Genomic DNA, 27,901 nt, shown 5'->3' on the forward strand with positions numbered 1-27,901 from the left:
ATAAGTGAAATAGAATAATTCTCTAATTCAGACTTGGTATTTATTTGTACTTCTTTGCATTTCAAGACTCAGATTTTCTCAATATTTCTTGTCCGTCTAATAGATAGGAAACTAGAGGCAGTTTGCCTTATTAGTTTGCTAGTGAATAGTCACTAAATTCTGCCTTGATAGTCCATGGGATCCAAGACAAATCCGCCAATTGAATTGTAAAATACAAAAAAAGAGTCTTCATAACTCTAAAGTTATGTAGAATGTCATATTTCAAAGCTAATTCCAGCATTACTTGTTCGGATTCAGATTAAGGAAGCAGTTTAGCAATTTTCTTCTCTTTGAACTTGTTTCTTTGTTATAACATCACAGTATTAGATAAGATTACAAAACTGGGAAATAAATGTTATATCTTAAAATTTGTTTTAAGATATAATATTTGTTTTAGGATTGTTTTGTGAAACAAATTAAAAATAAAATTGTAAAGTCAGATATTTACCTTTAATGTTGTTCATTCATTCAAGTGAACAATGTGGTTATAAGTTTAAACAGGTGTTATATATTTTTTTAAAAAGACGGTCAAGCTTAGACAATACCAAAAGGAAGGTCAGTGGTTTGGGGTGTCCGCTGGGCCCAGGGCCTCATATAAAGTTTGACCAGCTCTGAAATGGGCACATTTGATCTATTTGAGAAATGCGTCAGAGGAGTTACTCAAAACAACTGGGACTATTTCAGTCGCAATTGCTGACTTTGACAGTGGGACATTGCGCAAAAAGCAAACAAGAAGCTGGTGCTCTTTGTTCTCTGAAGTACGCGCTGTATTTCTAGGCTACTTTTACCGGAAAGTGAGTGAGCGCTTGCCCCGGCGCTTTACTATGTAGGTGGGGCGAAGGAGGCCGCAGCACAGCACTGTCAAGAAGTTTTTCGACTTCACATTGTCGTTGTTGCAACGTCTTTTCTTTTCTTGCTAAGAAATACAACATAAAACAGGACAGGTGGTGTGAGGGAAAAGTGGTGTGATAAGAGGAGTGTGAGGCGGAAACGGACGCAGCCATGGACGGTGAGTTGAGCTGCCATTATTTGCCCTGCTGCTTGGCAGGAGGTGAAACTGTACGGGTAGTTGTTTTGCGAAGAGGGAAAGCCCCGCTGTCGCTGGGTTTGCGCTAACAGGAGTCGGTCGCTCTCGAACAGTAAAGCTAAACTCTTAACCTAAAGTTTAGTATTTGTAATTAATTTCCTAAAGGGTGTGACACGTAAATTTCAAACGAACTTGTTTGAATTATTTAGCCTGTTGGTGGCTGCTTCACCTGGCCTCGAACCTGTCGCTCTGCCAGGAGGCCTTGTGGGTCGGTCCTAAAGGATTGACTGCCAGACTCCATTCAGAAGTCCCACAGCTTAATGTTTCTCCATCAGTCTGATGAAGTGCAAGTTATGAGTCGTACTCAAATACATTTATCTGATATATTTAACTCTTCGGCTTACATTCGGGCTGGATTTTATCCACCACGCTTGTTTATTTTCATTTTAAAAAATCTCTTTATTTCGTACAACTTCATCTAGCCGCCCAGCTGATTTCCTTTTTTTTATTTATTTATTTATTTTTTTTATAGGAAAGGCAAAAAAAGAGGAAAAATGTATGCAGCAGCAGTGGAGCGGCCATTAAATAGATTTATTTATGATTCTCTCATTTCAATCGTAAATTCAAACTGACAATATTCGGCTTGATAAGACATACGAAACTGCTTCAATAATAATAATAATTTCATAGTGACGTCTATGTTGGGTCACTTAAAGTGAAAGTGACATCCAGTTGCCCCAAAAACCTTCAGCAGTTATGATATTAGTGCGCTGTGTGACAATATGGTCTCACACACTCATAGACATTTACTTTCACTTTCATACGAAGCTGAAACTAACATAAATTATGCCACTCTGATAAAAAATAACAGTTGCATTCCCATAATTTCAATGACCTGAATTTTAATTTTACATGTATTTAAAAAAAATAGCACATCTCCAATAGGATGCATTGAGTTGGTCTATTTTTAAGCAGGGAAATAAAGCTATAAGCGTTACATTAAAAAATATACATGCATTTTCTCCACCTTATAGTGATTTGTAAGCCCTAGAAAGCAGGCAAGTTCCAGCTTGGAAAGCATCCCACTCATGGTTCTGAAATGAATGCAGGGTGGAGCTTTTTGGCCACCTGATCTCGTTGCACCTTCCTCTCAGGAACCGGAGTTGAGCCAGCTTTTTTTCCTCTCTAGCAACAAATCTGGTAATGCGAGACGTCGGCACGTCACCCCCCCTTGTTGGCACTTTTCCTCACTCCAGCGCCTCTGGATCTTTGGCGGGCGGTTTACGAGCAGTAATTATATTTAGCTGGGAAGCCCGTGTATCTCGGCGGCCTCCTGACCTCTCCTGGTCGCTGTGCCATCTGGTAGATTTCCACTCGGACCGCACCGCAAATGACAAACGCGTACTAAAACCTCAAATATGCGCTGAATCCTGCTTTTTTTTCCCCAATGTGTTTTAGTCATTTGTGCGGCGGGTTGTGTCGTGCGTCACTTAATGTAGATGATTAACTGTTACTCCTCTTGGGAGTTTACCTAACCCTATCTCTCTGTCACCCTCAGGTGTGTACGGCTGGGGCATGACCCCTATTAACCCAGGTATGAAACCATTTTTATTATTTTTTTAAAACTTGCAACCGTTTTTGTCTTGTTTGTACACTGATTATTGATTATCTTGATGTCCCCCCCCCACCAGTCCAACCAGCGACCCCTTACATAGAGATCATCGAGCAGCCGAAGCAGAGGGGGATGAGGTTCCGCTATAAATGTGAGGGTCGCTCAGCTGGCAGCATTCCTGGAGAGAAAAGCAACGACACCACTAAGACCTACCCGGCCATCAAGGTTGGTCAAATCAATGTTTTCCTGCTTTGTTTCGATTTAATGAAGCACAAAATTCACTTATTTACCAGTCAGACTCCAACCTGTCGCTGCACAGTTACTGTTTTCATCTTGGGTTCTCAATCTGAACGGGATTTATTGTTGGGTTATCTCAAATTTTTTTAGATAACCCAACACAAAGTATAATTTTGAATGGAAGTGGAGCGTTGGATAGTTTTCAGTGGTTTGCACAAATAAAATCTGCAAATTGTCACATTGCCATTGTATTCGGTTCTCTGAGTCAATGTTTTTAACCGATTTTACTTATTCTTTGTAGAATCGCTAAAGCTCGGTTAGACTCAAAAGAGAATTTTAGTCGGCACAAATTTTCAAGTCTCCCTGTAGATCAAGTTGAATTTATGTCTGGCCTGTTCAAGCACATGAATATGTTCTGATCTAAACCATTTCTTTGTAGCTTTGACTGTAGGGGCGCACCGATCACGGCTTTTCGACCAGTCACCGATCTTTAAAAAAGCTTGATCTATTGGTCTGTATTAGGGGTGCTCCGATCAGGTTTTTTGCTGCTGATTCCGATCACCCATGAGGGCCGATTATTGCCGGTTACCTGGATTGGCTGTTGATTTTTTTGCATTAGATATAAATGCTGCTTTGTGAGCTGGCAAAAAAAAAAAAATTAAAAATGATCTGGCAATAAATTCACCTAATTTAGACATAAAACATACCAAATACTTGTAGACAGAATACAGCAGCTACTCGATCAAAAGGACGATTGAAAAACCTGTAATCAGTAAAACAATATTAAAGAGTAAGGCTCTAAACAGCCTAAATTATACATGAGTCAGATAAATCTCACTACACTGCCTATATTAAATAATGTCAAGAAAAAGAGGAAACATTCATTCAAAGTTAAATGCAGGTTGTATCAAAATAAACAAAATTAAAACTTCCTGAGCGCATGGCTAGCTGATGAATGCTGGTTGTGATTTGCTGTTTGTGACCGAGCGGAGTAATTTTGCAGAATGCTAGAAGGAGGCAGAGGAGATCGATTTTTTTTATTTTTTATTTTTCCCCACTGATGTTAGGACATAAGGAAAGTTTTAATGCATATGTAAAATCTTCTGTTCTTTTGTTTAACTTGCGTGCTGGAGCTTCAAGCAGACGTTCAGTGTGAGTGTTCACTGCCAGTTGGCGCTCCGTCTGTAACATATTACTACCAGTAGCGCGTAGCGGCGGTCCAACAGTGAGAGCATGACCAGCGTCTTACACCGCTAGCTCGAAGACTTGAATAATTTTTTGAGTTATTTCTTTAGCTTTCTGACCATCGTGCTCTTCCGGGTGAGTGTTGGTAGTTGTGCACTGCTTTATCTGCTGTCTGATCGCTCCGGAGGTCTTTTTCCTGCAGTGAGCCTCGACGGCTCACCATACTCCGTCAGTGCTTGTTTTTTAAATGTCATATTAGATTCGTTGTGTTGATGCATTTTGACCAGTGAGGTCTTCCCCATTCATTCCCAGGGCGTTGAAGTTCCTCACCACATTGCTTAGCATTTGTTGCCCCAGTGTGATGGAAGGATTAAATATACCTTTGCCAGGCAAATATACCTCTGCCTGTTGCATTTATATAGGGGATAATCTGTGTGAAAGGTTATTGTGAGAGATGATGAAACACACAGTAATAACAATTATGATAACAATAATTGAAATAATCAAGAAAAGTACATATTTAGGTTGAGAGATGAATAACATATGAGCCAGGAGGAAAAGCTGTTACAGTCACCTAGGTAACCATGCCTCTGATGCCTTGATGATTAGCTGTTTTCCCGTTGAGAATAACACTACTGGCAAACTTCCAGTAGTGTTCCTGGGAAAGCTGATGGGGACGCTTCTAATGGAAGCCAGGAAATGTGATTAATGTTTTCATGTGTTGCCTAAACTGGGAATACCCCTAAAGATGCATGTGGGCAGTGAAACCAGGGGCCATTAAAAGGCAGGTGTGTAATGGGAAGTAAAGGCTGTCATGCTTAGAAACCATTGCTATTTTGAAACTGAACTTGTCCATATTTGGACTGAAAGGTTGACGTTTGGACACTTGACTTGACCTCAATACACAAATGTTATTTCGACATATATGTATGAACATTGAAGTAGTTCACATAGTTCTAATTTAGGAAGTATATATTTTTTCTCCATGGTTCAGAATATTAATGCTACACACTATTAGAAAAATATTGCAACACAGTAGGATATGCACTAAATCCATACTTTTCTGCCCCCTCTCTTTCTCTTATAGAAATAACTTAAGTTTGAAGTCCTTTTGCAATATTGATATTACATGCAGTGATACTACAGTGACATTTGGTATGCATGTCTGTGCAAGTTTTTATGAACACGTTGGGAAAGAATTTTGTTAGTTTCCGCTCATCAGAAAAACAATCTACTGTACATTTTTACATCTACTGTAAAAAAAAAGGGGAAAAAAAGAAAAAACAAAAGGTATTGGCTAAAATCATAAAATGGAATGTCTGCATTCTTAAAAATCTTAAATTCATGTATCTTCACTTAAAGCTTTAAAATGTCTTAAATCCATTGGAAATTGTGTAAGTTGGCCTTAAATACATTAATCACAGGTCTTATTTTGTTGTAGCATGACTGTTTTATGTATTTTTGTTGTGGGACTTTTCTGTCAGGCAAATGTTTGACTCACACAGACGTCTTCATTACATTCTGAGACTCGAGACAGTTGAGGCTACCGCTAACTAGCTGCTAATATACCTTTGCTAGCTAGCTTGCTAGCTTTTTTGTGTCTATTTAAGTGTAATTTATCGGCAGTGGACGATGTTCGTCTTTGCCACCTGCTTCCGTATGTTGCCAACCCATGCAGTGCTACGTACATTCAGTGCAAAAACAGCTTGGCACTTCCACATAAAGTAACCAATTTTCTTTTGTATAATTCTGTCGTGATATAGGTCTTTAAAAGGGTCTTAAATTTGAGTTGATGAAATCTGCAGACGTACTGTAAAACAAAATCAAAGTTGCCTTTTTTAATGTTTCCACATAAAGGACAGTGATTGGCTGTTCTTTATTTACTATCAGATGACTGAGAGCCATCGAACCTGCTCTGTTTTTTCTCTATCAACCAGAAAATTTGTCTCGTTTTGTCTGACAGGTTCACAACTACAGCGGCCCGCTCCGGGTCCGCATCTCCTTGGTGACAAAGAACCCTCCGCACAAGCCCCACCCCCACGAACTGGTTGGGAAAGACTGCAAACATGGCTACTATGAGGCCGACCTGCAGGAGAGACGAATCCACAGGTGGGCTAGTCGATCCTTAGATTCGGTTTACAGAATGAATCCTCCATGTTTCTGGTCATTCAAGCAGCCGTGCAGATAAGGGATGGTTTTCAAAGTAAATTCAAAGAGCGTGACGACAAGTAAAGGACAGGAAAAACCAGATAGATTGTTTTGCTAAGTGACTGCAGCTCTCAGTCAGCTCTCGGTCATTTTAGTCAAAAACTAAAATGACCTACATTCCACTTCTTGCATGTTAGAGAAGCACTTCATCCAAATCTTCCCTTTATCCACTTCAGAAATTTCATCAGTAAAGTTACCAGCTCCACCTTCTGCATGGACATGAGTAAAACATTAACTGGACCCATTAGGAACTGTTGAACTTCCTCTTCAGGGTCTGATATCCTGACTAAAACGGTCTTTTACTGGAAAGGGTCTCGTCGAAACAGGAAGCGACGCGCTCTCAGGTGTTCTTTACGATCAAGAACTTAAAAACGCGAGTCAACAGAAAGTTTGACTGCTTGACGCCAACGCCTTGTGTTACATAATTAAACCGGTCTTCCTGGTGAGACTGAAATATGTCAGTGTGGTCTAAAACAGAAGTGATGAAGTCTTAACAAACAGCATGTACTTCAGGTGGTTTGAGTTAATCCACTGGGTATATTAGTCATTTAATAAATAAAAAAAACATTATACAAGGGCTTTATAAGTTTGCCTGATTTAAAAGGATTATAGGAACCTGAACATGAAGGAAGTCTTGTGTTTTTTTGTTTTTTTTTTAAGCTTATTGTGTTCCTACCAAAATGACTGAAAACAATTATTTTATTTTATATCTAAATATATGTTGGGGCCACAAAAAAGGAAAAAAAAAATACCAGAAGATAAAAATGTGAAATTTAAGAAATATTATTCATGTTTAAATGATGAAGTGGAACCACACAAGATGTAGTTCTAAAATTATTCCTGTACATGAAAATGTACATGAAAGTGTAATCTTCATTCAACCAAGAAGTTTGTTTCTGATTGGAATGGACACAGTTTTCTCCCAAAAGATAAGGCAATGAGCAAGGAGTATTATGTTTGAAAAACAGAAAACGGCGGAATATCAGAAATTATTTATACTCAGTCATTAATGGAAATTAGGGGTATGCTGATAAGTGTATTATTTATCGTGATACATTTCTTATCATAACATTGATTTATTGTTCCCGCGATACATTTCAATTCATCCTTTTGTCCAGATTGTTAGTTTTGATATCTTCTCCACTGATAGTTCAATAAATCTAAAAATACAGGTACTATGAACAGTTTAGTGGTACAAATCACACTTCTTTATGTGACCTGTGTCCTAAAGAAGCGTAGTACAAATGGGAATGTTTTTCAAAAGCATTATTTGAGTTTGTGGGGTAATAATGGCTCTGTCACACAGTCACAATCTGACAGTTACCTAAAAGAGAAGTCATATTTTGTTCTTGTCATTCATTTTATCTCTATAACAACAGTGACTTAATTGTGATTTTAAAAAAAATGCAATAAAATTCTGCTTAAAATTATATTTGGCTAGGAAGTTGGACATTATGGGTTTTTAAAAATTTTTTTTTATCTCGACACATTTAAATTGTAGAGATCAACAAGCTACAATTGTATTATATTATATTGGCCAATATTTAAATTTCCTGCTTTAAAGATGATGAACCCAGTTGGATTTCTTTGCTTTTTCACAGAAATGTTTGTTTTTCTCCTAATACAGTTTTCAATTTAAGACAATGCAGATAATAAAGGTTTCTCTGCTGTCCAAGCAGTGCAAATATAGAATGCTTTTTTTTTAAAAAGGCTTGAAAATGGATTGAAAAAATCTACAGATTCTAAAACCAAACAGCATACAAAATATTATAATTTAAGCAAGAAAAAATTCCCTTAAAATAAATAGATGCAATTATGAAGTAATGTTGCGTAAATTAGGTTTTTGATTTTTGCAGCCATGTTTACTATAATTACATGAACAGAGTCTGATAATTCTGACAAACCTTCTAAAAGGTCTTAAAATATTCTGCTCGGCATTGTTCCCAGAAAGGAGATATTAAGGGAAAATTTTTGTAAAAAATGTAAAACTGTACATAAATAAAGCCAAAAGAAAAGAAAAACAACCAAAACTTGTGTTACCAATATCTGTAATTACACAGATCAATACCCAATCAGTCAAAACATGGAGCTCTGGCGTCCTTTTAATAAAACTTGGTGTATTTGCCCTTTAGTTTTCAGAACCTGGGCATTCAGTGTGTGAAGAAGAAGGATGTCAACGAGGCCATCACTTGCAGACTGCAGACCAGCAACAACCCCTTCAGCAGTAAGTGTCAAACGTTTTCTACTTTTAAGTTGCTGCATTCTCTCCTTAGCGCCCAACTAGACTGATGATAATAATACAGATGCAAATTGAAATGCAAATCAGAATAATAACTTTAGCAGGACGTTTTATTGGGACAAACCCTGTTGAGACGCCAATTTTTCTGTTTTTTTTTTTTTTTTTTTTCAAGCGTTCCACTGTTTCTTGACAGGATGCAGTGCTCAGTCAGACTGCCGCGCTGTGTGATTACACTCCCCACCCTTTTCCTTTCTCTGTTTTGATTGCAGTTCCTGAGCCCAAGGTGTGGGAGGAAGAGTTTGACCTGAATTCTGTGCGACTTTGCTTCCAGGCGTCCATCACCCTTCCCACAGGGGACATGTTTCCTCTGCCGCCCGTCGTCTCGCAGCCCATCTTTGACAACAGTGAGTTGGAAACACGACACTCAACTGTTTGTGTGCCAGTTATTGGCTGACTAAGGCAAAAATAAAGAGAGAGAGAAAATTAAAATTTAGTAAGAGCTCATTTACTTAGATGGAAAAGTTGGTTTTGTGCAAAAGTGGGGAAATGTTTAGGCCCAACCCTATGGTGTCTAAAGTTAAAATCATGGTAAATTAATTCTGAACACTCAACATCTATCATTTCACTAAGTCTCACTGGCCTAACCTCAATGTGTAAAGAGATATTTTGAGATGCTAGTTTAGAAATATTGGCAAGGGTATTTTTTATTCATTAGACGTTCCAAAATTTACTTTTAGAAGAAAAAAAAAGATAAAAAGGCACAGTAATTTTCACCAACGTGTTGATCACCTTCTATAACTAGACTTCAAGTTGGCTGAGGCAGCAGTGTAGTTGAAGTATAAAATACTGCCACCTGCAGGTGGTAGTTAGAGGTCATTTAAACCTAATTGAAATAAACTCAGAATTACTCAGAATAAAGACAAAAAAAACCGTTGGAATCTGTTGATTCTGCATGAATTTCCACCAAACTGGAGGGACTGATCATTGCTAGTAGCTACCGCACCACAACTCAAATCACTTCAGAAGTATTGGAGACAGTCTGTGGCTGGTTGACGGGTTAGAGGGTTTTGGTTGGCCAACAACCAAAAATCTGACAAACATTTAGAATCTATTCACTGGAATGGACCAGTTTGATCAATTGGAAGGAAACTCAAAATTTATACATTTGAGCTGTACAACTGCTGCTGGCGAGAGAGAGCGAGACTTTGAGCGGATAACAGGAAGGCTGAACAAGGTACGGATACGGAGAAAGTTGCTCTGTTTTAAAACATTCCGGATTTGGAAATGTTGGCACCCTTGTGGAAACAGTGGCATCAAGAAAATAAATATACCCAGAAATCACCAGCCACGCTAACAATGCTAATTACTAGTGTAAGATGCTAACGCTTGGTTAAAGTGTCAACTAGCTACATTTACTTGAGTAACTTTTTGGGAAAAATCTACGTTTAGGAGTATTTTCACTACGCTGTACTTTTTACTTTTACTTCGGTAACTTTATTATGAAGTATTGCTACTCTTACTTGAGTAAAATTTCTGTTTATGCTACCCACTGAAAGTAACTTCGTTAAATAAAGAACAAGCTTTGTTTTGACCAAAAATTTACCAGACACACAACTTTTGTTAGTGATTCATTAGCTTTATAATGAAAGAAATTGATACGGAAAAAACTCACCTCTGCAACTTGGTAATAGAAAAACCTTGTTTTACAGTGACTGCTACACATTAACGTATTCTGATATCGACTTCACCCCCAATCTAAATAATTAAGAAGGCGAAAAATATATTTTCAATACCAGAGAACGGTTCTGAAAAGTAACTTGCAATCAGATTCAGTCAACATAAATGATGTTAAATTGATCAATCGATTTAAGACTATTGATGACAGCCTTCAATGTCTTCATTTACTTTTGTTTCAGTGAATAGATTTGATTTTATTCCCATGTAATTTCATCTATGAGTTACACTTTGTCTGTCAAGTGAATGTAGGGCAAACCTTTGAAATTCTCTCAGAGGGAAGCGTTTCCTCTCAGCTTCAGTATAAACGATGCAGCACTGTCAGCAGCTTACTTCGAATGTTTTCTGATAGTGATCGTAATTTCACGAGGAAACGGGCGATTATTACAAATTCGACTTATCAGAGTACCTTCTTGCAGCCTCAGACGCTCTTTGTTCCTCTTTGCTTACCGACTTTTCTCATCAGCCTGAAGATACTGACAAGAATTGATCTCCATATTAGCCACATCCTATTTTCGTGCAGTAAACTCAAGTTATTCTCTGCTGCAATCCTTTACTGAATCTTTGTTTCACTACTAATAATTTTTAATTATTTTTCTTTTGTCTTTCAGGAGCCCCGAACACAGCCGAGTTGAAAATCTGCAGAGTGAACCGTAACTCCGGCAGCTGCAGAGGAGGGGATGAAATCTTCCTCCTCTGCGATAAAGTGCAAAAAGGTGCCTGTGCTGTCTGACATTTGAATACATTACTACAGCTTTTAACTTACAGTTTCGTACTGAGTAGTCTGTAAATAGAACTCAGAAGTGAGTAAGCAGAGATGTGGCTTACGAGGCATACAATTCGGCGAGGCAGAAAACTGCTCGCACCCACAGGAAGTCAGGGTCTGTTGCCTCGTTTGAAGAAAAGCACACAGATGTTTCGTGTCAACCAAAAAATATTAGCTTTTAGGTTGCGTAAATGCAAAAAGCTGTTTTCAAATGATGATTTAGTTTAAGTGTAAAATCGACTCAAACCATGAATCACGAATTGCTGCATTTTTGCTTTTTTCTTTTGTCACAATTCACAAGAATAGAGCCTTTCTGTCAACGTGAAGCAGGCCATAAAATCTCAAAGACCGCTAATATTCAGAAATTCAGTCACAGTCATTGAAAGGTATAAGTCTGGACAGTGTCACAAAATCATTTTTAGCACTTTTAGACTCCAGGAAACCACGGTTTAGCCATTCCAAACAAAATGGAGAAAACATAAAAAAGTGGAGAACCTTCTTTAGGACTTCTGAAAGAGTACAAATCGTAAAAAGCTTGCAGGCCTGTCACATTACACGTACGGGTCAGATAAAATACCTTGGCCAACCCGGATGTGGCCCACAAGTCCTGCGCTCGTCACGCCTGATCTAGGAGATAAAACATCTGATAACGTTTCTACAGCGAAAGGCGTACGGTCGTGTGACTGGATATCAGACTTATCTCGAGTGCCCAAAATGAGCTGCCACTGCAGTTTGTTGCAAATGTTCAGTTGTGGTCCTGTCAGTCATCAGATGACTTCTTTGGCGTGCCTGTCTATGGCCAAAAATAACTTTTCTGCAGCATTACACTTCCGTTTGAAAGACCTTCTGGTTTCAGATGAAGTCATGTTGCGACTGCAGGGTTTTGTTTCTCTGTAGGATTAGAGTACAACAAAGCAGTGACACTGTATCTAAATGAACAAAATCTGTTCCTGTAATAGTAAATCATGGGTTTAATTATGTACGGATATAGATATACACTACCTTACTGACATTTTTATACTCGTTTGAACTTTTCCACATTTTATCACCATACAAGTTCAAACTTTGGTCCATTTTATTGGGATTTTATGGGATAGACCAATACATAGTGCCTAGTTCTGAAGTTGGGGAAAAGGACAAATGGTTTTCAAAATCTGAAAAGTCTTGTGCATTTATGAGTTAGTACCGTTTAATTTTATTGCAACTACTGCAGCAAGGCTGGTAGATATGCAAGCATCTACCAGCTTGGCATAACTAGAGACCAACATTTCAGGCAAATTTTCTTTACAAATGACCAAATATTTCCAAAAGAATTGGATCACTTCCCTTTCCTATAAACTTAAATGACATTGTATTTTTAATATACCCACAAGCTGTTGTCAATATTTTTTTAACCAACATTTCAACAGCTGATTTGTGTGGTCAGACATTGATGTTGGATGAGATGGCCTGACTCATTGTCTCCACTCTCAAATCATCCCACAGGAGTTTTATGAGGGTGGTGATCAGCTCTCCGTGCAGACCACTCGAGTTCCTCCACACCAAACTCGCCTATTCGTAAACAAGCTGGGCATTTCTATGTGTACTGATGTAAAGTCATGTTTAAGCTGAAAGGGACTCACTTTCAAACTGTTCCCACAGAGGCAGGAGAATAGAAATTGCTCAAAATATCGCCATAAGTCTAGTGCTTTTTGTGGATCTGGAGGTTCAAGTCATCCGAGCCACATACCCCCCAAAAACAAACCCAACTGCCAAAAAGCAATGCCCCAAGCCCAAAAACCAAACCCAACCCCACTGTTACCCTCTGGCCTCCAAATTTCACACTTGCCAAAATGCTGCCAGAAAACTACAGTTTCCCTAGCAACTGCCCAACCCAGACTCGTGGGAAATGAGATTTTTCACTGCAGAAACCAGAAGTCCATAGAATCCATTCCATGAAGCTCACTACACTCTGTTCTTGTGTCAGTCTCAAATCAATTCCTGGTCACCCTTGTTTTCTAAATCTTGCCGGTTTGCCTGTCCTCCTGCAGAGGACATCGAGGTGCGGTTCTACCAGGACTCCTGGGAGGGGAAGGGCACGTTCTCTCAGGCTGACGTCCACCGGCAGGTGGCCATTGTGTTCCGCACGCCTCCCTATCGCGACACTAACCTCAGCGAGCCCATTAAGGTGAAGATGCAGCTCAGACGGCCCTCTGACCGTGAAGTCAGCGAGCCGATGGACTTCCAGTTCCTACCTGCTGACCCAGGTGACAGACTAGAGTGTTTATTTAAAGGCTCTTGAAAATAATTGAAAAAAAATCACGTAAAATGTATGAAACCTAACAATTTGCCATTTCGATGATCCCTTTACAGATGAATACAGGCTGTCTGAGAAGAGAAAGCGTACAGGAGACATGTTCCAGAACTTGAAGCTGGGATCTATGTTATCAACTGGTAGGTTATGGCCTGGATGGCCTTCTTTTTGTAATTATCATTATGCTTACATTGAAACTCCACTCACAAGCATGTTTTGTAAAATTCTAGTGTCCGTTCCACAAGACAGACGGCACATAAACCTCGCACGGAGACCAGTTGCAGCTAAACTGAGTTCAATGAACACACAAGCAGGTGAGTTAGTCTCATCCACTTGTTGTCCGGAGTCGGTTTTATTCATTTGATCAGGGAAGACATAAAACAATGTTAACATAATAATATCCTGGTTATATTCTGATGACATCATCAATTGTTGGCGAGCATTGCTAATCCACCTCCTTTGCTTTTGCCGCTCCTCTTTAAATCTGTGTCTATGGTGATATGGCCAACTCCTCTGGGATTTGGGGCCATAGTTCATGTATTGTTTGAGTTTTTGAGATGCTAATCAGCTGCTTCCACTTGGGAAAAAAATTGCCTTGTTGCCACGGTTACACATCATAATAACCGTTCAAAGGTTAAAATGTAACACCAAGAATCGAGATCCAAACATGCAACACCTTTAACATAAAAACGAAAAGTGTACAAAATTTAGAACTAGCATAACAAGAGCTTCTCCAACATGCTTCCACCATAAGCAGCGTAGTTCTGGAACGGCTCATGTCAAAATACATTTATATGGTAAAATGGCCCAGACATAAATACATTTTTAAATATTAGTGCCAGGACTTTAACACGTTAAATCTGATTAATTAACTACATAGATTTTAATGTGCTAAAATGTTAAAGCAATTTTTTTTTTTTTTTTTTTTTTTGCATAGAAAAAAAAATCTTGAGCCGGAACCTTTATATAATGTTTCTGGTACGCCAGTAAATGTGATGCACAACTGACATCCGCAAACAGCGACAAAGCCTCTTCTCTTAGCCCACTGGGAGTAAATTGTTTTCTTCAAAAACGATCGGATGGGACGCTGGAAACGACTACTGTTGTGTTGGAACGAGTTAGCCTGTTAGCGAAGCTACTCAAGCCTGAAACATGCTAAACGTGCTGCAGCAGCAGCAGCAGCACAGACATTCCCAATGCTAATGTCAGTGCCCACATTTCTAAAGTCCACATTTCCAAAGAAGTTCCATGAATGGTCTGGACCACCTAGATAACAGATTCAAAACAACAAATATCTTTATTGTACGTTTGTGAGCTCGTTAATAAATAGACATATTGGCCCTGTGATATAGCAGCAAAAAGTGTTTTTGAATTGAAACTTTCTTTTCTCAATATGGTTTTTTAAAATGCAATTAATTGCAATTAGTTAATTACAGACCCTCGAATTAACTCAATAATAATTTTTTTACTGAGTCCCTCCACTCATAAATTTTAATTTATTTCATAAGGGACAAATGCACAATGAAGGTTTCCCTTAGCAAAAAGGCTATTTCTCATCTGTTGGTGATGGGAAAATAAAGAAAAACACACACATGGACGAACATATAATTAACAGCAAGTTACAAGGAATGGCTAATAGTGGTACAATTAACAATTTTAAAAAGCAATATGATAAAAAATATTAAAACACTCCATTCAAAGATATTAATTTAAAACATAAATGTAGCTTTGTAGCACTGTTTAAATTATTTTCTTAAACTGTTCACTGACATGTTTGTATGAATGGATATAACGAGGCTTCAAAGTTGATGTTTGCAGAAATTTCTCTTTGAATACCATGCAAAGCACTACCTTTTCCAGTACCTGACATTAATCTGTGAAGTAGTACTGGTCGTTCTTGCATGTTAATAATATCTTAGAAGTTGTTTTCGGCCAGAAGACTGATGATGTTTTTTCTTCCAGCAGCGGAGGTTGCGCCTTCTGCCAGTGGGTTGAAACCCTTCTCATACAATCAACCAGGACAACTGTTCTCAGTCCAGCCTAAGGTTGAGGCATCTTCGTCCATCTCTACGGCGACTACCAACCAAACCTGGAAGATCATGGAGAGCTTGAAGCTGGGCCCCACCAACCCGGTGCAGACCTTCACGATGAGCTCCGTGTCGGCCCCTTCCTCCTCCACCGCCTCCACCGCTGCCAACAACGAGTACTCCACCGTCAACCTGTCCGACCTTCACGAGTTCTTCCCCAACATTTCCTCCCCCATGGCCGAGGAGTCCGCGGCTCCTCAGGGAAGCGCCGCCGCCCCACAGACTGGCAGCACCTTCCCCCTGCAGGAGTCCCAGTTCCGGGTAGACCCCCCGCTGGTGGACGACGAGATCCCGGACTTCTCCAACTTCACCGACGCTCCGGTGCCAGGCACCCTGGACAGCCTCAACATGGATGAATTCGAGGACCTTCTGAACCCGCGCCTAATGAGCGAGGGTGGATCTGCCGCGTCCATGCTGACATCTTCCCAACATGGAGTCCTCTCCAGCTCGGCTGCTGCGTCCCACAACGGCTCCTCATCCCAGAACCTCCCAGACCACGTCAACAACCCAGGAAGCACCTACATGAATTACCCCAACAGCATCGCCAACCTGCTCCGGAACGAGGACATGATCATCCTGGCGTCCAGCAGCAACATCAACCAGCAGCCCGCCGTGCTGGATGACTTCGACGTGCTGATGTCCGCCGACGAAGACCGCCTCATCTCCATTTTTAACAGCGGGAGCCAAGCTGGCTTTGTGTCAGGACACCCAACTTAATTGTTTCCCCCCCAAAGACGATTTGTAAATCTCTTCCCTAAAGACTCACTTATTAATACAGACACAATAAAGGATGCTGGACTGAAAAAGGCTCGAAGAGGCTTAAGGTAGCAAAAGTTCTCCCTGTGGACAAACTCATAGAAATGCTATTACCAAATGAGAAACCACAGGACTGAACGCGTCTTGATTTTATTCAGCTCGTTGAAAACAAACATGGATAATGATTTACCTCTAGTAAAGACTCGGTGTGGGTCAACATGAGGTCGTCACAGTGGTTTAAATTTGAATTGAAAATACCATGATACCATGGTATTTACTCAACTGTTTGTTTAAAATGGCCACCAATCTCCTTGCTTTGCAACATTTCTTCTTGACTGGAAGTGTGCAGCAACAGGTGGGGGCAGCACCTACAGGAACTTCGGTTTGTTGGAAACATTTTTACAGTTAAAAAAACCTAAATGTTTAAGGTTACCAATGAAGCTGGCCTATGCCTAGTAAAGACGTTTGACGAATACGTCAGTAAGGTTGTTCTGAATAGAACATGTGTAGCTTGTTTTTTGAGGTTTTTTTGTACTGTCAGTGGAATAATTTTTGGTAGCTAAAATAATTTTCTTCACAGTAAGGCTGGGCGATGAGGCTTGAAATTAAATTTGAAATTAAATTTCTTGTTTAATTACAAGAAAACAGACCAAGTATTAGCAGAATAACGACACAATTTAACCAGAACTAAAATTACAAAAAAAAGAGTCCTTTTGATGAGGGGGAAAAAAGGCTTCGAGATCTAACCTGAGCCTTTCAGTGAGCGCGGTTTTCTTCAAAATGAACTGTTTCAATGTCCTGCTGCTGATCATTTGAATTTGGGTTAAAAAAAAAAAAACCAAAAAACAGCGATGCCAAGGTATAACTTTAAAAAAAAAAAGGCTCAATAGTCTTTATTGAATATTTTTATTTTTAATGGAGGAGTTCTCATAAAATTAGTACTGCATTCTTTTTATATTACAACTGTACTCTGGTGATACTATCGCTTTATTCTCACATTATTTTGACTTTATTCTCATATTGATACAACTGTATTCTTGTAATACTTTGACCTTATTTTCGGAATTAAAACATCTTTTTAAATTCTGGCCTAATATTCTAACCTGAAAAAAATCAACATCCCCTTCTCCTACGCTTCACTTTGTCCAGAAGTACCGGACCCTCAGCTATCGAGAAACAATTGCTTCATTAATTCATGAACTCTATTGAAGTTTTAAACTTTAAACTAATTGCTAACGTTTGTCCGTGTCTTATGTTATGCACCGTTTCGATGCTATGAAGCTTCCGGAAATTGCCTGCGCTGTAAGCAACCATCCTCTGCTTAACCATCTTAACATTAATTCCATATTTGGAGACGTGGCCAACATGGACTAAACAACTTTGTTCACTTCCTCCGGTGCCACCCCTAAAACTACAGGCAGACTATTTGTAATTCTAAAACGGCTCAGAAAAACGACAGTCGTCCACTACTTCTCCTGTCTGCTGGTTGGCCCGGTCAAAGTTCTACCGGTGGAATCCCAAGTGAATGGGAGGTGAAAATGGAGCGGAAATGCTTAGTAAGACGGTGGCCAGGTTTCTAATATTCCCGTCATGCAGTTGACCTGAATTCAAAGTCCAAATAAATACAAGCCGTAAAAGACGCTTGTTGAGCAAGATGAGCTGTGTGGGTGCTGTCATCATTATGAACTATAAAAAAGGAGTGCATTGGTGGGGGGAAAGAAAAAAAAAAAGATTTTCCACAAATTAAATCTTCAAAACCCCCAAAATTTGATTGATAAAATTAGATTTTATCGCCCAGCCCTACTTCACAGAAGTGTTTGATCTTGCTTTTTGTGTTGGAAAAATGAACAGGCTGGTACTCCTTAGAATGTACCGTAGTCTAATCTAGAGGGAAGCCTATGCAAATCCAGTGTTGCTATTATCCAATACCACTTTCAATTAACTTTGATTTTTAATTAGGGATGCACTGATATGAAAACACAGTCGATGCCGATATTTATATTACTGCTATGGCTGGTAATTGATACTATACATATGTTTTCCTACCCTTTCAACAACCACACTGCTGACATCATCATCAATAGCTGTGTTTCCATTGACTATATAATTGCGCAAATTGGAATTATGAAATAAAATTTGCTTAATAGAAAAGCAAAAAAAATAAATTTTGCACAAGGATGAAGTAATTTTATGGCTGTATCAAAATTAATGTATTTTGCAGAACTATAATGGAACCACTTTTTTTTTTTTACCTCACCAGTCATGTGATCAACAATGGATGTTACTACTGGAAAAAGGACAAGAGGACAGGAAGTAGTAGGATGGTAGTGTGGCATGTTTTTTTTGTTTTTTTTATTACCTCAACACACTTTCACGTGATTTTAATTTCATTTCTTACATAATAGAAAAACCACAATTGCAAATGTTTTATTTTTTACATTAGCGGAATATCTACAAAGTTTTGCGCGCACTTGGGATGGAAATGCAGCTATTGTCACGTGACTAAACAAATACCACTTACGATCCCCTGCCAAAACATTGATTGTATCAGCCCAGTTTTACTTGCGGAACCAGTATGTAAAAAAATATATATATATATATTGTGTATCCCTAATTTTTATGTTCACTGAAGTTACCATTTGAATGTGGTAAGAAACCAAATGAAGGTCTACATGTAAATATGATATAAGCGATTTAAGAGTTTGCTTACTAAACAGGATTTATTCTGGTGAAGTCATGGGTCAGGTTGTTTTTAACACCCTATAGAACCTGCAGCAAAAACCAGGTTAAAACTTATGTAAAAACTATTAAGTAATAACATGCTTTTTTTTCCCAGTTATTCTGCCTTTTTTCTTTTTTTACATTGCATATATTGGATAAAGATGTAATTTGTTGTAATTAATGACTGTCCCGATTCAAAACACTCTTTGCCAATAAAAACCACAAGCGTGTAAAGAAAAGGTTATTCAGATGTGTGTTTTATTTGGAAATAGTGTAATATGCAGTACTTAGCACAATTTAAAGCTCAAAAAAATAACCAATTCCTTCTAATCAATGAGTTCCGTTCATAACTCGAATCACCTCCTGAATCATGCAGAGGGCTCAAACAATCCAGCCAGTCCCTTAAGTGCTTTATTCCTGAATGGAATCTATCCAAAGCAATCACCCCTGGTAGAACTTAGAAAATGTGCCAGTCAAAAGAAATTGAAGAAGTTGAGATACAAACTCGATCAGTTTTGATTACCGCACAGGTTCACCCAAAGGCCTCGTCTTAAAATCAGTCCGTGGGGAAAAAGGCACCCAACTAATCCTCCTTATGTTACTTCCAGATTTGTGACTTTGTTGATAATGTGCGAGCGCCTTGGCACACACTCCAAGTCAAACTTGCTCTCATAGATGGTGGGGCAGAGCTTCCAGCGGTTGTTCCGATAGATCCCCAGGTAGGTGTAGACGTCTGGCTTGTAGGAGAGGGGGCATTTGACGCCTGTGGCCCGGATGAAGGAGTCCAGGCGCACCACTTCGCCTTCGTCTGTGAAGTTCTGGTTGTAGGCGCAGATCACCTGCTTGCCTTCCGCCTTGGGGTTGTAAGGACTCACTTTGACCAGGGAGATTTTCCCCTCTAAGGCTGCTCTGGCCACGCACTCCCACGCGTGGTCCAGCTTGAAGCCAGAGGCCAAGTGCATGAGCCACTTTCCGGAGAGCACGCCGTGGTTGAGGGCCAGTTCTTTCACAGTCTGGAAGGTGACAGGCCGGGAGCTGGCTAGCAGTTTGTCCCAGCTCTCCTGGAGACCAGTCACGTCACCTGTAGACGGGCAGTGGTTGGGACCCACCACGGCTATCCACCCCACGCTACTGACCCCGTTGTCCTCGTCCCCAAACCGGTACACCTGGGAGGGTCTGTTGCTCTCCAGCCAGCCGTCAAACTCGGACCTGGGGGTATTTCTGGAGTCGAAAACGATCCAGGGGTCCATGTCCGCAGCCATGGCCTCGGCGGCGTACGTCTCTGCGGAAAGGGGGGTCTCCCCCTCGCCGTCCGCGGGGGCTTCCTCCTCCATGATGCCGTCAAGTGTGCGCTGACGACTGAAGAACGACTCTTGAGTGGGGAGAGCAGACGCAGCTGTTGAGTACTACAGTTTGTTTTACTACGCCCGTATTCCACACCCCCAACAATTGCTAAATAGCAACAACGTCCAAACCAACGTTTTCTGTCCACACCGTCTAATAAGGCTTGGAGGAGAAATGAACAATTACCTCTGCCCTCCTGCTGAGGCTAGCCCGCTAAGCTAGCCACTTTCGAGCAGAAAAACTACTTTTTTGAGGAATTTTGAAGGAGCAACAAAGACTAACAAGTAACTTATAAACGCAACAGGCGTTATAAAATCCACACGCAGTCTGTGGAATGAACACGTCATGAGACGTGGAGCATAAATGTAGTCACTCTACCTGCTGTAGCTCACGCTGTTAGCCAGTGTGGCTCTTCTTCCGCTCCACGGCGCAGCGATGTTGTTAAAGTTAGCTTCTGATTTGAGGCTTTGATAAAGGGACATTTGTGTGTTTTAATAGGCCTGGAGTTTTTGATCGCATATAATATTTAAAAGATTTAGATGAATCAAACTTGGTCTGAATTGTTCTACAGTGCCTTCACGTCTTCTCTGTCTTAGTAACCTCCAAATGTAATTGTCTAAAAACCCATATTAAAACTTCCAGTAGAACTTTTATTTTTTTTTCTTTTGTGGTGGAAAAAGGCTTCCATAAAAATCAGCAAGTCGTTGTGAACTGTAAGAAAAATAATAATTTTCTATATTTGTGGCCTTTATGAAAAAGAAGAAAGTCATAAGAAGTCCTGTTTAGTGCAACCCAGGACTCTAGGCAGGAAGTTAAACAGTGCTGCATGCAAATCGACAGAAAATAGTGCAAACAAAACGCAGAGGTGGCAGCAGTATGCTGTGAAATAGTGTGAAAAATTGAGAGAAATGCAAAACTGGTGTGACGGATCTAAATATTGTAGTTTTTAAGATTTAATTAGAACCCTTCTATAATGTCGTCTACATGATACTGAAAATAAAAGACATTGAAGCAGTTCTCCTTTTAGTTTCACAAATTATGTTGTATTTTTGTGAATCTTTCCTCATTAAAGTTGTAACAAACAACTTTCGACTGTCAAAACTGGTAAAAAGAAAATCTAGTTTTTCAAAAAAATGTGACGTAGCCCTTTAAGCGGATGTGATTCAGAACCAACTTCAAGCTTGATGACGCAGCTTTGTTGTAACCAAAATATATGTTCCTTTTTTTCTTTTTTTTTTTCCAACCAATTAACGTTAAATATTCCTTTAAAATATTTGGTCATTTTCAACGCTTCATTACAAAATAATTTTTAAAAATGCGGGGTTGTTGTTTTTTTTTTTATCGAGAAATATTTTTTATTTAGCATAAAAACATCAACTTCAAAAACAAACTGTATAACGCCTTCACTATATTTCTATGATTTATAGCTACCATATCGTAATGTAGAATGCGATTTTTTTTTTCAGAGAAAAATGAGGAACAGACTCTGTTTGTTTGAGACTGACGGCGCTGAGACCCTGCGGAACCAAACTGACACGACTGACGACAACGTGCTAACAAGTTAGCCGGGACTGGAGGAGGATTGTATATGGTGTAGGCTTATAATTCCGAGCGTTTTTGTATTTTATTTTACTTTAGCTACAAAGTTTATTTAATTATGCCCAGCAAAAAGAAGAAATACAACGCCAGATTCCCTCCGGTGAGTTGAAAGCTCTATTTCTACCGGCGTCAGCACTAGCTAACTTTAGCTAACAGTGAAAATGAGAAGCTATTTGTTGTAGCTAAACTTGAGGGACTTCGGGTGTCTTTTATTGCCCAGAAAGCCCAAAAACCCCCCAAAGAGCTAGCGGAAAGTATTTGCTAAAGTAGTCAAACTTGTTTTACGGATAAGTCGTAGGTTTCTCTGAATTAGCTAACTAACATATGTTTCATGTTTTTATCCCAAGTTAGCTTGCAGGAGTCGTTGTTTTTAGCATGTGCAGCTAACCCAGGCTGAATTTTTTTAGAGATGTTATTATTTGTACGTCTTCTGTGAGTGCATGAGGTGTCATGGTGCATCCTGCGCATTCTGCTTAAGATCCGTAGTAAATTATCCGCCCAAAGTGCTCAAATGTAGCCATTTGAACACTTTGAGTGTTTGCATGGAAATAACATCAGATCTGTCCTTCTTCCAGGCGAGGATTAAGAAGATCATGCAGACAGATGAAGAAATAGGCAAGGTGGCTGCAGCAGTTCCCGTTATAATCTGTATCCTTCTGGCTTAAGGTGTCTGAATGCGAGATATTTGATAGTGTGCCTCCAAACGTTTTAAGTCTACCTTAAGGAAGGCTAATTGGCAGTAAGCAACTTTTCCACCGCCAGAAAACTGTTTCTTTGCTGATATTACGTGTTGTTGAATGATGTAGCAGTTACACTAGCTAGAATAATTTTAGCTAAAGCACATACCCCTGAGTTTGTGTATCATTCGTTCTTTTTATGAGATCTTTATTTATTTCGAACAAGTAAAATGTCAGAGAAAAAATAAGAAGAAAGCAAAACAGCATATAATAATAATTAAACATAAGAAAAAAGACAACACATCTATATATCCTATACCCACAACTGCATATATTGCCCACTGTTGCCCATATTTGCACATGGGAGTGTAGTTTGTTTACTCGGGTTACAATTTCTATGTTTTCAAAATTATATATACAGTAAGCACAAAATTTATTATTATGGAGACTGCATGATTTTTTACCATCTTCATCCTCCTGCATGATAATCCATATATACAGCTACGTTCATGTTTAGCAAAACAACCAAAAGCGAAACATTTTTCTGTTCTGTATTTTTCAATTTACAATCAAGAAATAAAAAAGTCCCCCTTTTTTGTTTGTGTTGCTTTTTGAATTGGGTACGAAAAAGGGCATATTTTTCAATTTTAGCCTTGGTTTAAAAAATGGGGGGAAAAAATTGCTTTTCATTCATTTTATTTTCACCTCATTTGTTCCAGGGAATGCTTTCAGAACACATTCGGCTTTTAAAATATTTTTACAAACGACATGATGGGTTACTTTGTTGTTGTTTTTTTTTAAGCTCAAATATAAAATAGTGGAAACATGATGGGCTTTAACGTGATCAGAGTAATACCTGGTGAATGATTTTCGGTTCATGTAAAACTCGAGCAGTGAAATATTAATCTCAAATTCTGACTTAAATTGAAAACATGAAAAAAAAAAAAAAGTTTTTCATGAACGAATTCAAAAAACTGACGACAAAAACCACGGATTGGGACCTGCAGCGGTTTATTTTCCTGAAGCGAAGCCTCAGCGAGAGCTCTGGAGCTTTTCCTGGAGTCGCTGCTGACGAAGGCCTGCCAGGTCACCCAGTCGAGGAACGCCAAAACCATGACGACGTCTCACCTGTGAGTTACTGCGTTCGGAACGGGTTTGCCGTAGGTCTTGCAGGCTAGTGCTTGTTCTCTTTTAAAGCCCCTCGCATCTGTTTTTGGCAGGAAGCAGTGCATCGAGCTGGAGCAGCAGTTTGACTTCCTCAAAGACCTGGTGGCGACGGTGCCGGACATGCAGGGCGAGGGCGAGGAGAACCACACCGAGGCCGGAGGAGAAAAAGTACCTCGCAGGTAGTTCAGGGAGCCAATGCTCTATCGGGGTCAACAGAACAGACTGCTCAGAGTTAGGGAAAGTACTATAGAGTCAAAAACCATTCACTCGTGATAAATAAAAAATTGCGCCCCCTCATGGTGTTAGCACGTTATCTGTTACTTTAGTTCTGATTTCTTCTTTTTGTCTGTTATCTTTTTGGTTAAGGACAACAATTCCCTCCTGTTTTGCTTTTGGACAGTTGTTATAATGTGTAACCGTAGCAACAAGGTTTTTTTTTCCTGTAATTTACTGTTGGACACAGTTCATTCCCTGAACTATGACCCCATCTGTTAGCATGTTATGACTGTCGTACAGAAACCGTCTTGGGTTAGGGGCCTCGTCTTATTCGTTTCGACACTGACTGCTACTGGAGGCCCTTTCTGCCCACAGCATGGCCATTCATAATGGCTCTTTGAAGATACTTGATTGATATGAGTTACGACAACTTTTTAATTTGTATTTCGGATTAAAAAAATGTACTTTTGGATTGAATTAAATATCAGCATAATATGTTAAATATGTCTTACAGTTGTTAAACTTGATTGGTTGACATTTTTCCACAAAGCAACTCCGACAGGGTTCGAAATAAGATTAAATACACTTTAAATATGGCTTTAGTTATGTTTTTTTTGTGTGTTTTTTTTTAAACTGCAAATGTAAAAATTTTCTGACTTTATGTTGTGAAGTAACTTCTCTTTAATAAGCAGGTATTTGTTGTTTTAGTGTTCCAAAGTAGTTAATTTACTGAGTTCACAAACTGAAAACTGAACTGTTTGAAAAAAGTTCCTGGAAGCAGCACCTACCTTCACTTTTCATTATAAAACCTTTTTTTTTACTTTAAAAAAAAAAATTTTTTTTAGGGGACGAAAGCCAGGATCTGGTCGCAAGAACGGGGGAGCCGGCTCCAAAAGCAAAGACAAGAAGCTTTCTGGAACAGAGTCGGAGCAAGAGGTGGGAGATGATTTAAACAGCGATGTTTTAAGGCTTTGTGTTAGCGTTGGGAGGAACAACGGCAACAACACACTTTTGTGTTTTTTATGTCGGTGAAAACAGGAAGATTCCGAAGACAGCGAGACGTACGGAGACGAGGACGACGGCTCCCAGTCGAGCACAAACCAGCAGGCTGCGTCCATGTTCCACAGGTGATTAGACGAAGACGGCGTGCGTCGTCTGAAAGCTTGTCACTCCCGCAGCCCAGAGCGGCTGGAAAAGGTAGAGACGAGTGACCAGACAGGGAACAAAATGGAGGCGAATGACAGAACCGCTTTCAGGTGAAGTAATTAGGTGCTTAAATTAAAAGCACTTTAAACTAAAGTGCTTTTAATATACATTTTTTTCAACTTTTAAAGATGATTTATTAAGCTTGAAGCAGAAATAATGTCAGGTCTCTATGGCTACTAAAAGCCCTCCATTAGAAGTACGAATTTGGACGTACAGGGTTGGAATCATTTCAGAAGTTTTTAAAGTGACATTATAATCCCAAACCAGTAGAGGGTGCTGTTTTCCCACTGGAATCAGAAAAAACCCATTTCTGTTGAGTTTAGACATGAGGATTTTCTTTATGGTAGGAAGAGACAAAAGAAGACAATTTTCTCTAATGATGCTCACATATTTGAACTAGCCACATCCCGTGCAAAGGTTTTCATACCTCTTGAACTTTTCCACATTTGATTGATACAAGAAGATGTCATTTTGCTTGATTCCTGTAAAGAGTCTTGATGTGTGCTCTGTATAATTATTACTATTGTTCAGGGGAGGCGTTATGGAGAAAACAATCCAGACAGTTTTGGGGATTTTCAAACCTCGTTACATGGAATTCATCATGATGACAAGAAATCAAAATTGTTATTGCGATAAGGAATTGATCACGATAAGCGATACGATAAATGCCCACCCCTTTTAATATTATTCTTATAACCATATGGTTGATACGTTTCTTAGCATGTTATGTTGAGGAATGTAGAGCTGTACATTTTTCAATATTTTTACCCTCCAAAAAAAAAAATCCTGAAAAGTGCAGCATGCATTTTATGAACCTTCTTTGTCTTTTATACTGCTAAACAAAACTCAATGTAACATAAAGAGTTTGGAACCACCCTCAGCGGCCTATATCATACATTTTCTGCTTGTGCTCCCTCCCCTTCCCAGCTCAAACCCCCACTCCCAGTTCGGGAACACGGGCAACATGGCGACAGCGGCCAATCCGGCTCCGGCCCAGGGCACCATGGCGTTCGCCCCTCATCCCTCCATGGTGAGCGTCGCTCTGCCCCCCCCAGCGCCCGCGCCGCACAAAAACGAGGAGGAGGACGACGATGAAGACTATGACTCTTAGCTACCTCCCTCCCCTCCCCACCAACATCCTCTCTTTATCTCTCACACACACACACACACACACACACACACAAACCCAGCATTATTTCCAGATGAAGTTGGCCCCCTGGTGGCTGCTGCGGCAGTGAAGAAGAGGACTCTTCATCTTCATCGCAGCCTGCTGACAGAAGAAAGCTGTAAGAGACAAAACCTTGTTGTACATTAGGTGTTTTAATTTTTTTTTAAAAAAGCTTTTATTTTAATGTAGAGATGGGGGGGGGGGTTGTTTTTTAAGCTAGGTCTTTGCTGTTTAGTTTTTTTTTTGTTTTTTTTTTTTGGTCTTGACTAGTATAATACGGTGAGCCTCAGCAGACAGGATAGGTGTGGTTTATTTCACCTCACAGCTTTTTGTTTCTTTTTGCGCTTTTTTTTTCTTTCTTTTTTTTCTTCAAAAATTTCTCAGCATAATAAAAACAAACGCAGTTCCTCCGACCCAAAGAAAAATCACCTTTTTAAAGCTCGGGCTGATGGCCAGCCCAGCTGAGTTCTGAAGCGTGTATTTGGTGTCGTCTTTCAGCCGATTGTTGAGACGCCAGTTGCGTCGTTTCAGTCGCGCCTGATCTCAAGACGACAGAAAAGCAGGTGAATTTTTTTATTTATTTTTTTTCCCTACGGTTTGTTTGCACCCCGCGGTTTGCTTTCGTTTCAAATTTAGTCTCTACTTTAAACTCAAAATTGATTTCAACCACATCAGCAGGGTGTAAAGATTTTGATCTGAGTGTGTTTTTATTATTTCACTTTACCATACATTTATTTGCCTGTAAAATACACAATGAACATTGGACCAGATGTTTTGTTTGTTTTTTGTTTTTTTTTCTTTTAAAGTTTTTTTTTTTTTTTCTGGCCACACCCTTCAACGTTCGCTCCTCTGTCTTTAACATTCGTTTTTCCTTCTTTTAGATTCTTTATTTTAAACGAACGCAGAGGCGGAACTCCCATTTCCTCGCCGAGATTGTTGTAAAATGGTTGCGAGACAGTTTACTCTGTATTGTAAACTTTTAATGTTCTTTTTATTTTGTATGGGTGAAATAAAGTTCACATTTCAATTTAAAAAGAAAAACAGACAGCTGTTGGGGTTTCTTCGCTGTCGTGAAAAGGAAAAAAAAACCCCCACAAGTTCACGTTACGTTCTGCTTAAATGTTGAAGTTTTTTTTCTTTTTTTTATTTAACCGCAAAAAAAAAAAGTGTTCATAAATGTTCCTCCTGAGTCGTACGCTAGAGAGTCAAGACACCCAACAACCGGAACCTGCTTCTTCTTAAATTTCTATGTGGTTGTATAGTTTAAAAGTTCAGATAATTTTCCCACATTAGCAGTGAAAATAATCGGCCAATGGAACAAGTAGGTTTTTTTAAAATAAATACCAAACAATTATTGATTCTAGACAAGCACCTAAAAAAAGTTACTTGTAAGTGATCTTTGTCTCATTTCATGTTCACCAATGTGTCTACAAACTAGACCAAAAATACTTTGTTAGTTTTTGTTTTTGTTTTTGCAGTGTAGAATCAAGTCATGTTCCAAGAGAAACTTCTTCCACCAATCACGACCTAGTTTTCTGTTGCTCCGTGTATTTCCATTTTCCAGTGTGATGGAGCAACGTGCCAAATAGTTAAAACTTTTGGAACTCATGGCGTGGTTAT

General features: G+C 39.4%; 3 protein-coding genes across 5 annotated transcripts; 2 read left to right on the plus strand and 1 right to left on the minus strand.

Annotated features, from left to right (window-relative positions):
- Nucleotides 1-852: 852 nt before the first annotated feature.
- On the plus strand, nucleotides 853-17,913 carry LOC102219636 (transcription factor p65-like). 2 transcript variants are annotated; one of them, XM_023346169.1, is made up of 11 exons: nucleotides 853-1,048; nucleotides 2,625-2,660; nucleotides 2,758-2,903; nucleotides 6,064-6,209; nucleotides 8,441-8,532; nucleotides 8,817-8,951; nucleotides 10,893-10,997; nucleotides 13,078-13,293; nucleotides 13,400-13,480; nucleotides 13,571-13,654; nucleotides 15,306-17,913. In XM_023346169.1, the coding sequence occupies exons 1-11, from the start codon at nucleotides 1,042-1,044 to the stop codon at nucleotides 16,142-16,144; spliced, it is 1,887 nt and encodes a 628-aa protein (XP_023201937.1). In that variant the 5' UTR covers nucleotides 853-1,041; the 3' UTR covers nucleotides 16,145-17,913. The 2 variants fall into 2 exon arrangements, with proteins under 2 accessions (XP_023201937.1, XP_014324622.1); XM_014469136.2 differs by having other exon boundaries at nucleotides 854-1,048; nucleotides 15,303-17,913.
- A 1,227-nt stretch (nucleotides 17,914-19,140) lies between these two features.
- Nucleotides 19,141-21,452, minus strand: c14h11orf68 (chromosome 14 C11orf68 homolog). Of its 2 annotated transcripts, none has more exons than XM_005800067.3 (2): nucleotides 20,627-21,452; nucleotides 19,141-20,276 (listed from the first exon to the last, which is right to left on the minus strand). In XM_005800067.3, the coding sequence occupies exon 2, from the start codon at nucleotides 20,236-20,238 to the stop codon at nucleotides 19,498-19,500; it is 741 nt and encodes a 246-aa protein (XP_005800124.1). In that variant the 5' UTR covers nucleotides 20,239-20,276; nucleotides 20,627-21,452; the 3' UTR covers nucleotides 19,141-19,497. The 2 variants fall into 2 exon arrangements, with proteins under 2 accessions (XP_005800124.1, XP_023201938.1); XM_023346170.1 differs by lacking the exon at nucleotides 20,627-21,452 and adding an exon at nucleotides 20,435-20,620.
- Nucleotides 21,453-21,631: 179 nt separating this feature from the next.
- Nucleotides 21,632-27,322, plus strand: drap1 (DR1 associated protein 1). The gene is made up of 7 exons (XM_005800068.2): nucleotides 21,632-21,947; nucleotides 22,423-22,495; nucleotides 23,561-23,654; nucleotides 23,745-23,870; nucleotides 24,753-24,843; nucleotides 24,946-25,034; nucleotides 26,041-27,322. Exons 1-7 carry the CDS (start codon nucleotides 21,906-21,908, stop codon nucleotides 26,222-26,224), a joined length of 699 nt encoding a protein of 232 aa, XP_005800125.1. The 5' UTR covers nucleotides 21,632-21,905; the 3' UTR covers nucleotides 26,225-27,322.
- Nucleotides 27,323-27,901: the final 579 nt, after the last annotated feature.

This window comes from Xiphophorus maculatus, chromosome 14, assembly GCF_002775205.1.
Source record: "Xiphophorus maculatus strain JP 163 A chromosome 14, X_maculatus-5.0-male, whole genome shotgun sequence".
In the NCBI taxonomy this organism is placed as follows: domain Eukaryota; kingdom Metazoa; phylum Chordata; class Actinopteri; order Cyprinodontiformes; family Poeciliidae; genus Xiphophorus; species Xiphophorus maculatus.

Excerpts from the sequence above, each read along its gene's own strand:
- LOC102219636 (XM_014469136.2), top strand. Across the intron at positions 6,210-8,440 it reads CAGGAGAGACGAATCCACAG|TTTTCAGAACCTGGGCATTC; the intron begins GTGGGCTAGTCG and ends TTTGCCCTTTAG. Across the intron at positions 13,294-13,399 it reads GTTCCTACCTGCTGACCCAG|ATGAATACAGGCTGTCTGAG; the intron begins GTGACAGACTAG and ends ATCCCTTTACAG.
- c14h11orf68 (XM_005800067.3), bottom strand. The coding sequence starts at position 20,238 with ATGGAGGAGGAAGCCCCCGCGGACGGCGAGGGGGAGACCCCCCTTTCC.
- drap1 (XM_005800068.2), top strand. The coding sequence starts at position 21,906 with ATGCCCAGCAAAAAGAAGAAATACAACGCCAGATTCCCTCCG. Across the intron at positions 22,496-23,560 it reads AGCAGTTCCCGTTATAATCT|CGAGAGCTCTGGAGCTTTTC; the intron begins GTATCCTTCTGG and ends GCGAAGCCTCAG. Across the intron at positions 23,871-24,752 it reads GGAGAAAAAGTACCTCGCAG|GGGACGAAAGCCAGGATCTG; the intron begins GTAGTTCAGGGA and ends AATTTTTTTTAG.